Below are 11,138 nucleotides of genomic sequence, written 5' to 3' on the forward strand. Positions count from 1 at the left end.
ACATTTCAAAAAAAGTAACATCACATAAAAGGCTAGAACAGGTGGTGTCAGCGTGTTGTTGACTGTAGCGGCATTGGGGGCTGCAAAAGGCGAGATTGGAGCGCGTCCATTAGACACATTGATGGCATTAGCTGGTGCTTGGGGGGTGTGTGCAAGCGTCGGCGGTATTTCCTCCTGCACGATGAAGAAGCATCAGTAGATGGCCCTGTGTTAGTCATTTGAGCACACAATGTAAAGATCGAAAGGTTTTGTTGTGACCGTAATATAAAAGTTTTGATTGGAATGAAAAGTATTTATATACATCTTGGTATTGATAATGTGTATAATAATTATGAAAATTATTGTTAAATATTTCATATGATTATTAAAATAATGAAAAGATTTTTGAAAAAGTTTTGGTTTGCAATTGTGATCTTCTTTTGATAAAAGTTAATAGAAAAATATGTAACGAATATTATCAATAAAAACAAAATAAGGATAAGCATGAATTATTGATATCTCCGTTTAAAAACTTTTAATCAATAAAAACTACTCTGTACATATTTATCATAGTTGGAAAACAATTTGATAAGCATGAAATAATGATACTCACATTGGGATGCTATTTGAATTTGAAATAGATGCGGGAGGAGTTTGTATATTAAGTGTTTTGTTTAATGAAGGAGATAATTCACATTTTCATGTAACTTTATTAAACGACTATAGAGAGTATGGATATATAGACAGAGGCAGTACTAAAGGGGGGGGGGGGGGGGGTTAAGGTGGAGGGGGATTCCCTCAAGTTTTTCTAACTTGACTAGTCAAGTTGGGAGGATCTTAACTCTTGGATAAAAATCAAGGGCCAAGATTCAATGATGCTTATTTAATCTTAGCCCTTGATTTTCAATAAAGGGTCAAGATCCTCCCAACTTGACTAGTCAAGTTGGGGATACTTGAGGGAATCTCATTCCGGACAAGGTGGGCAAATGTCCCCCTCCAAAATTTAGATTTTGTCATGTATTTTTAAATTTTCTTTTAGGTTTTTAACATTTTATTCTCTGATTTTTAAATTTTGCCCCCTTGATGATTTTTTTCTAGTAACGCCTCTGTATATAGATATAGATATAGATATAGATATAGATAGATTGGTATAGTCGTAGATGTAGACACGTTCAGTAGTCAAGAAAGCAGTAATTCGAGTCAAAAAACTATAATAAATTTTCGGTTTTACTTTTTCAACTGAGTAAAAGTGTAATTAAACGTTGACTTGGGCTCAACTCATCTCATCAGTCACATAAAAGTTAAATAGTCTATCTTCCTTTGATTTTCATTTTTCAACCAAAAAAAGCGACTTCAACCATACAACAAACTACTGTAAGTCATGAAATGATTATAATTCTTCCTCTTAGTTTTATTTCTCTGATTGGTTTTTTATTTATGTGTGCGTAGTTTACTATTACAACTATGATGTCGAACACATGTGATTTCCCTACTGTTGACTTCAATTTTGGTCCACATCTGATTTTATTACATTATTTTTTATTTAGTTACTTATCTAATTAAAGCTTATTTATCAATACAAAGACTGGTGCGGTCATATTTGGTTGAAATATATGGGGAAAAAACAAGTAAACGGTATCGTTTTAGGGGCTTCTCGTTTCATTTGTTTTGAACCTGATTTCTAGCACCCAAGAAAAGTATGTTTCATATGTGTATTGAATTACTCTATTTTGAGACAATTGTGGATAAATATGTTGTTATTCTTTGCAAAAGTTTTTATCTGTAATTTCTGCTAGATTTAGATTTTTTGTTAAATTTTGTGTATGTATACATCTCTATAAGTACTAGATATTAAGGAAGTTAAATTTGCTGTACATGGGATAATTAAGCAATAGATGGAGAATCTTTTTGCAAGTGCTGAAAAAAGGAAGCATCCAGAGAAAAGTTCAGAGGGAGTTGATACTAAAGTGAATTACCAAGATTTGGCATCAAAGAAGCAACGAGTTGTGGCATGGAAATATGATGTGTTTGTAAGTTTTAGAGGTGAAGATATTCGTAAAAGCTTCATTGATCATCTTTTCAAAGATTTTAAGCAAAACGGAATTCATGCTTTTAGAGATAATATTGATTTGCCTAGAGGAGAAGAGATATCTACCCAAGTCTATAAAGCCATTGAAAATTCGAGGTTTTTGATGATCATCTTCTCCAAAAATTATGCTTCTTCATCATGGTGTCTGAGGGAACTTGTGAAAATTCTCAACTTAAAGCAAATTGAAAAGCCAAAACATGAAGTCCGAATCTTATTTTATGATGTTAAGCCCGAAGTGGTGAGGAAACAAACTGAGAGCTATGCCGAAGCATTTGCCAAACATCAAGTATCAAATAGAGCAGAAGTAGATGAATGGAAGGAAGCTCTTACCATGGCTGCTAGTTTATCTGGATGGGATCTTAATGACATGACAAATGGGTAAAAAATTATGTAACTCAACTTATTTCATTAGGTGTTTTTTCATGTAAACCAATTAATCTGGTAGGTCTATTACAACTCGTCCTATGTATTTTTTGTGAGCAGCTATGAGTCCAAGTTCATTGATTGCATATCCAAAGACATCCGCAAAACATTATGTGACGTACCCTTGCATGTTGGTGAGAACCTAGTAGGTGTAGATGCTCGTTTAAGTAAACTGGACTTGGAGCGCCTAATTGGGTCAAGTAAGGTTAACATGATTGGAATTTGTGGTGTTAGTGGAATAGGAAAGACCACCCTTGCCAAAGCTATATATAACTCGATGTATGTCTACTTTGAGGGAAGTTGCTTCTGTGAGGATGTCCAAGGAATCACCAAACGGCATGATCTAACTCAAGTCCAAATGCAACTTATTAATAAGATAATGAAAACTGAAGATGTGAAGATACCCAATAAGAGTGAAGGAGTTCAGGTAATAAAACAGAGGGTAGCATGTGAGCCTATCTTAATTGTTTTGGATGATGTGGATCATCACGAGCAGTTAGAAGCACTAGCAGGTTCACATCACTGGTTTTGCCCCGGGAGTTTGATTATTTTCACTAGTAAAGACAAACAGTTGCTAAGATCACATAGAGTGGATAAAATTTATGATGTGGAGTTTTTAAATGATCGTGAAGATATTGAGCTTTTTTGTTTGTATGCTTTTGGCCAAACATATCCTACACATGATTTCAAGGAGCTATCGTACCAAGTCGTGAAATGTTTGCAAGGGCACCCTTTGGCTCTCAAAGTTGTTGGCAATGCTTTGTTTGAAAAGTCAGCGCGATTATGGAGAAGTGAACTGGATAGACTCCAAATGTACCCTAATTCAGAGATACAACAAAAACTGCGACCAAGTTTTGATTTGCTAGACTTTGATCAGAAAAGAATCTTTCTTGATATTGCATGTTCCTTGACAGGGGAAAATATAGATCTTTCTGTACGTGTACTTGAGAGCATTAATTGTTTTGCGGATGCTAATATTGATGTTTTAGTCGATAAATCGCTAATTACAATATCTACAGACGATTCGCTTCAAATGCATGAATTGATTCGAAGCATGGCAAGAGAAGTTATACGTGAAGAATCCTACAGGCCTATCTATTTGTGGGGTCCATCAGATGTTTACGCTTTACTTGGTGAGAACAATGTAAGTATAATAAATTGTATATCCTGCTCTTTTTAATATAAGTTACATGTTTCACTACTCAAAAGTCAAACCAAATGATGTTATTCTTATTACTTGTATCCAGTTAACGGAAACAACTAAAAAAGTTGAAGTTCTTGTCCTTTTGTTAGAGAAATCTACTAAAACGGTTCACATAGATTGTAAAGCTTTTTCTAAGATGAAAAAGTTGCGGATCTTTAAAATTTGTTATCCACGACCAGAAGCTTTTGGACAGACGTTTCAATTGAGCATGTCTATGGACTTCGGTGTGAAGTTCTTAGGAAATTTGGATTTTTTATCCAATGAGCTAAGATTGATTTATTGGCATGGATATCCTTTCAAGTTCTTGCCATCAATTTTTTATCCAGAGAATATTGTTGCCATTGACTTGTCTTTCAGCAAAATCAAAAGCTTTTGGACAACACCTAAGGTATTTACTTTTTCATATATGACTTTCTTTGTTAATGGTCAACGATCTAATACCTTTCCTTCTTGTCCTTGATATAAGTGTTTTAAAAGCTTGAAAGTGATGAACCTGAGGCACTGCCGTGACCTAACAACTACCCCTGACTTCACTGAGGTTGTCAATCTTGAAAAGCTAATTCTTGAAGGCTGTGTGAGTTTGGTTAAGCTTCACCCATCAATTGGAATGCTCAAGAAACTTGTTATGTTAAACATGAGGGACTGCATAAATGTTAGGAGGTTCCCCTGCAAAGTTGAAATGGAGTCTCTCCAAGTTCTGATTCTTCCTGGATGCTTAAAAATGGACAACTTATCTCAGGTTTCGGGTACCCTCAATAATTTGCTGAAGCTTGCCATAACAGAATTTCCTTCTTTCATATCATCTCTATCCAACCTTCAAGTACTAGAGATTGACAGAGATCAGCAGGCTGAGTCTCCTACATGGTGGACATCAATCTTCCAAAAGCAACCACAAAGTTTGGTGTTGCCTTCTTTGGCAAGATTGCGATTGCTAACAAAGCTAAAACTTGGAAACTGCAATATATCCGAAGTGTGCCATGACATTGGAGCTTTATCATGTCTATATTCTTTAGATTTGAGTGAAAACAACTTTACTAAGTTACCTGGAAGTTTGGGTCAACTTTCTCGTCTGCAATATCTTGTTCTTATTGGCTGCAAAAAGTTGGAAGTGTTGCCAGAACTTCCATCTAGTTTGATTCGACTTTCTGCATCCCAATGTACCTCCTTGCAAGATCTACCAAGGCTAAGTCACCGACAACGTATTCTTGATTGGCGTTTTAGGCATTGTCCAAAGATTTTTCAGAATGTTACCATTAATAGCAAGGTGTCTATGTCGCAGACTCGACTTATGGACTCATCGCATGTCTCTACAAACCAGTTTTCTTTTTTGGTCAAGCATTTGGGTATCCAGAGTAAGATACGTAAATTCTTCAGTGGAAGTGATTCCGATTCCTGGAGGGGAGATAAGACATTGTCGTTAACATTATTTGGAAAAAGAAGTATTCCACGGTGGTTTACAAATAAAAGTAAGGAAAGTCATATAAAGGTGGAATTACCTCCAAATTGGTGCTTTTCTAAGTTCAAGGGATATGGAATATGTGTTGGATTCAAGCTGAAGGAGTCTTACCGTAAAGTATTATTACCAAGATTCTCTGTGAACAACTTCGATGGATCCTCTCTAAAAGAATTTCATGCAGGGATCACACGAATGTATGAACCGGGATTCTTTGTGTTGTGTTTTATTAGGACATGTGATTGGCGATGGGAAAAGGCAAAGAATTTTGTCACATTTACATTCGGAGATAGCGAAGAAATTGAGCTTAAGGAGTTTGGTGCAAGACTTGTTTGTAATTATGATGGAGATTTAAAAGAAGAAGAAACGGTTTTAAGTATGATACAACACCTCCCACCTACCAGAGGTTACTTAAAGTTATCCGAGGGTGATGTTTATACTCGCGTGTTTTTTTAATAAAAAATTCGTGTAATCTATGGTTTTCCTAGTCATAGCATAAAGGGTTATATTAAGACTGTAAAATAGTAAAGAATTGTAGTTATATATAATATTTCTCCTAATATTATTTGTAAAGTTGTCTTGTTGCCTCTAAAACACGTATATGAATTATTACTAATGTGTTGTAGTAAACTGCTATGGAAGCACATGTAATCACTTGTGTGATCAGGGAGCAGAAGAACTTCTTATGCTCAGTATCATATTTTTATTAGTGATTCATTTGCCCCTTTACGTTGGTATTTATTAAGCGCATATATTGTCAAGTTTAGTTATAATTTGTATCTTTATTTTCTTAAGTTTTTAACTGAAAATGTGTTTCTCTAAGTCTTAACTTGTTTATTCGTTCATATGTAAATTTTCGTTTTCTATTGTAATTTAATCAATCCTATACCTACAATGCAAAACATGCTGTATATATATAGATTTGTCTTGATCATGAATTTGACTGCTTATGCTCATTTTCAGGGTACACAAGAGTTCTGTTGAACTCTTTTGACTTTGCCATTTGCTTTAATAATAAAGAGCTATTTTCAGTCCTCTAGTTTATCAGGTAAATAGACAACTTCTTTTTTTGCCGGTTAGTCTGCTATCTTGGTTTAACTGATATGCTGTTCTGTTAAATTTGTAATTAGGAGATATTAAATGGTTGATTTTACTGTTTCAGCTTTGTTTGTGATGCATTGGATGGTTTGTTTGCTCGCAAATTTAATCAAGGTATGAATTCTTACAAAAACTCTTGCTGCCAAGTTGCGCAAATCAGATGTTCAGAAGTGTGCAAAAAGTTTTTTTGATCCATACGGTTTCTAGCCTTTTTTTTTTTATTTCTAAAATTTCCCTTTTGATTTATATCTAAATTTATTTCTAATTTACCAATGTACTTTCAGCTTTCAGAGAGGTTCTGGTGGTCACAGATAGGTGATAGTAGTAAGCTCTTGCTGAATTCTTCGCATTTATTTTACTTCAATTTTATATCCGTACCAAAATTCAGCATCTTTCGAGATAAGCACTTCATGTCTTCTCCTATTCTCTCCCAAGTCTAGGTTTTTATTACTTATTTTCTATTCTACTTCTTTTGTGGCTATGCTTGTCAGATTGGTGCCTCAGCCAGTTACTTCTATTATACTGATCCAGTGGCTGAGCTATAATACCCTGCTTAGTTTTTAACTTTTCTGTTTACCGGCCTTGTGGTAGTAGCATTTTAAAGATATGGAAACCAGAGGTGGTTTCACTTAAAATCACCAATATTGCATCAAGGAGCTAAATAAAATAATTAGTTATTTTCGGTGGCCAGTCTCCAGTTTCACACCAAGTTTTGTATTAATTGATGTGAAGCTCGATTGGTTCAAGGATAAAGCCAATGAATCAGTTTCTAACAATCCTCAAGAATATGAAAGCAGTCGTCATGGATTACCTGTTAGGCAGTATACATTACGGGGTAATGCAGACATCAGATCCCATCGTTTTTCTTTGACTCAACTATTTCAGCTTAAATTATCTGACCCATATGCGTAAAATTTAACAAAAAGCAATCTGTTATAGGTAAATGGATCAAATATAGCATTTTTTTGATGACAACCTTCTAATAGTTTGCTGCTATTGAGCCTGAGAAATTTATGTATTGTTTCAGAAAAAGATGGCAGCAGTTTTATGTGTGCTATACAATCTCAACGCAAAGCACAAGTTGTTATAAATAGATAGTTTGGCAACGAAATTATAAAAACTAATTGTGGTCTTAACATTTCCTTTTCTAATTGTTACAATTATAAAGGTGTTCACATTGTATCACACTCGACTTTAGTATGTATTTTTCATCCAGGGTATATTTCATCATCTTTACACTCGTCATTAATTATTACGATTCTATATGGTCCTGATACAAATGATTCTATAAAATTCGTTATCATTTTCACCAAAAATTCAAACAAAACTTCCGTAAGAAAAAAGAAAAACAAAACTTTGATGGCCTTAGTGCATATGCTCACACCCTTGGCAAATTGAAGGCAAAAGAACTTTGATGTCCTTACTGGACTAACAGTCACACACCAAAAACATGGAGGGGGATTTGACAACCACATACCACAGCTACGAGAGCTATATAGATGTGGTTTGTAAAGAGAAAAAGATCTTTTAAAATCCATGATAGAAGTATTGTCTCAAAATATATTTTTGATAGGTTTACTTGTCATTTACATGAAACAAACATATTGTGTCAATTTTGAGTTAACCCATTTTGATGAAAGATCATCCCTATTGAAAAAATAATCTAGCATTCAATCCTTAGCATATGTCAATTAACAAATTGAGAAATTTTCACAAATCGTCCATGTTGTTTACTAGATTCGCATTTTCATCGTAGTGCTTTTTTTTCCATTAGGTATCCCTTGAGTATGCATTTTTATTACCAATTGTTCATGGCACTAACAAGCATTAGTTTTGATCTGTTAAATCTCACATGTGCAATGCACATGGGGGTAAAATCTTCATTTTTGTAATCACACGTAATAACAGACCAAAACTTATCATCTTCCTCTATCCCTCATTCCCACCACCGGCTAAATTTCCGGCCACCCTTACAGCCGCCTATCACCGCTCCTTTTCACCATAAAGAACTCAGGCCATCTTCTCCAACAACACTTAGGGTTTCATCTTTAACACTAAGCCTTAACTACTTCCTCACCACTCTGTCGCAGCTCCGCCACTCTGCCACATCTGCTGTTATTGTTTTGTCTTCCAGCCCCCACCACACAACTCCATAAGTAAGGAACATAAGTAATGATCGTTTAAACATATCCATTTCGTCACTCTCTCTAAAAACCTTTTTTTTTTTTTCTTTTTCTCTTCTCTTTCTCTCTCGCAGTCACGCACCACCAGACCATCACCACCAGTTATTACAAATCTGACCATGCTCAATTATTATGTCAAAAACCTTAAAAAAACGTCTTCTTACGTGTTTTTCTTTCTCTCAGTCGCGAACCACCTCGAGCAATTGCCACCAACAACCGTTCTAGGTCCAAGAAACCTCCAAACAGGTTGTTTAAATTGTTTAAAAGGTTTACTTGATGATAAAACGTGGCTATGCAAATCTCTATTGTTTTATACCCACTTTTAAGCAACTACAGTTTAGGTTTCGGGTAGAAACTAGAGTTTATTATTATAAGTGTTTTATTCTAATTGTATACTTTGTACCTTGAACACCTAGTACCTTGCTAGGTATTTTATTTCATTGATAAAATTCTGTCATTTAAAGAAAACATTTAATTGAAAAAAACACATATTTTCTCATTTTCTATATTCTAGTTTAATAACTTTTAATCGAACACATCCTTTAACAAGCCTAAATTATCAAATCTAATTATCATTATAGGGAATTGATATATTCACAACAAAAATTTGTTATTTACAACACATACAAGCATTTACTGCATATTATACAACAATCTAAAACAGACAATTGTTGTAAACGACAAATTTAGGTTTTCAATATACCACTTCCCATCATCATATGCTTGAACTAAAAACCATGAATTACAAAAACATGTGCAAGCAACAAATGATTACCTTTTTTACAATCTTGCGTTTGGCATCTACGAACGTTTTCTCCAAGAAAATACAACACTAAACCATCTCCCAGGACAATTACTAAAGTGTTTGTTTAGTAATTTATATATAGAAAATATGATTTTTAAAATTAATTAATATAAAAGTGTTTATTTGTTAATTTATATGTAGAAATCTACCGATTTATATATAATAAAGTCCTAAATTCATTTTTAAACAAATAAAAACCTTTGGATGAATTTCATATTTAATTTATAATTATTTGATCAAATTTAATTATTTCATCTTAATCAATGTTAATACTTTAGTTTATATGATTAGACAACATATCTCCCTTTTATATTTTTACTTTTAACTTTAGCAAATTTACATATTAAGATTTATTCTTAGCATGCGCAGCATGTTTTAATTCAATACATGCAATATAATCCGAACTATATGTTTTTTATTTTAAAAAAATTAACTACTAACGTAAAGTCATAGTTTACATCATCTTTTATTATACTAAAATACAGTTACTCTAATAATTTATCGACCAATTATACCACGGCTCTAGATTTCTTAAGGTTGACTTGTGTTTTCAATTTTGACTTTAATTTACCTTTTTTTGTTTTCCATCACAAATTTACACTTTTTACCCAATAACTTTTATATAATAAATAAACAATAATAGCTAATATATACCCGATACAATAATGGCTAATATTTATCCAATAAAATAATAACAAATTTACACTTTTTTTGTTTTCCATCACAAACTTACATTTTTTACCCAATAATTTTAATACAATAAATAAATAATAATAGTTAATATATATCCGATATAATAATAGCTAATAGTTATCCAATAAAATAATAACTAATATATATCCAATAATATGTTCTATCATATATATATATGGGAAAAGGGAATATAAGACTGTCCGACACCTAAGCTTAAAGTGTGAAACCCCTCACATACTAATATTTTATTATTTATTGTTTAATGAATAAATGTCTGGGCCTCCATGATTTTTATGGTTTAAACAAATAATATATGAGTGTCTGACATCTAATATTAAGATTTTAATAGTAATTATTCTTCTATTTTAATTTTAATCTTCTATTATACTAAAGCACAGTTGCTCTAACAACTTATCGACCAATCATAGCTCTCGATTTTTTAATGTTGACTTTTGTTTTTCAATTTTGACTTTAATTTACACTTTTTTGTTTTCCATCACAAATTTATACTTTTTACCTAATAATTTCGATATAGTAAATAAATAATAATATCTAATATATATCCGATAGAATAATAGATAATATTTATCCAATAAAATAATAACTAATATATATCCAATAATATGTTTAATCATATATATATAAAATTAATAATAAATTAAATTTAATGTAAATATATCAAGATCTTAATAGTATTTGACTAATTGTAATATTTTAATATTAATAGAGACAGTTGAACTTATGACTTATTAACCAATTATATCGTCCGATTTCATCAAATTGACTCTCGATGATGTCACCATTTAGTTTTTTACATAATTTTAGTTAATTAATAAAAAACAAATAACTAAAATAATTATTTTACAATGTTATTAAAATTGGTTTCTATCTACAAAGTCCAGCTTTCACACAAGATAATTGTACATCACAGTATCTCGAGTTAAGTCGAGAAGGGGCTGTAAGGTGTTAATATGTGACAAAGATGAGAAGAGAAAAGACATTACAATAAATTTCGTCTATAAAAAAGTCTTTCAACTGCCGAATGAGGGTATATGCTTCTAATATTATTATTTTTTGCATTAGTTTTCTTTTTATTAGCTTAACATTCTTGACATTTGAATTAAACACATAAAATCTACATATATCTTCAACTTTGAACTTATAAGCTTTTATGAGTTACATGTATTAATATCTATTTTTAATAATGTCGT

The 11,138-nt window shown here is 32.4% G+C and overlaps 1 protein-coding gene across 1 annotated transcript; it reads left to right on the forward strand.

Moving 5' to 3' along the window:
* Window positions 1-1,737: 1,737 nt before the first annotated feature.
* LOC122599037 (disease resistance protein Roq1-like) lies at window positions 1,738-5,721 on the forward strand. Its single transcript, XM_043771481.1, has 4 exons — window positions 1,738-2,446; window positions 2,552-3,635; window positions 3,739-4,083; window positions 4,162-5,721. Exons 1-4 carry the CDS (start codon window positions 1,875-1,877, stop codon window positions 5,602-5,604), a joined length of 3,444 nt encoding a protein of 1,147 aa, XP_043627416.1. The 5' UTR covers window positions 1,738-1,874; the 3' UTR covers window positions 5,605-5,721.
* The last annotated feature ends 5,417 nt before the right edge of the window (window positions 5,722-11,138 follow it).

This window comes from Erigeron canadensis, chromosome 5, assembly GCF_010389155.1.
Source record: "Erigeron canadensis isolate Cc75 chromosome 5, C_canadensis_v1, whole genome shotgun sequence".
Taxonomy (NCBI): Eukaryota; Viridiplantae; Streptophyta; class Magnoliopsida; order Asterales; family Asteraceae; genus Erigeron; species Erigeron canadensis.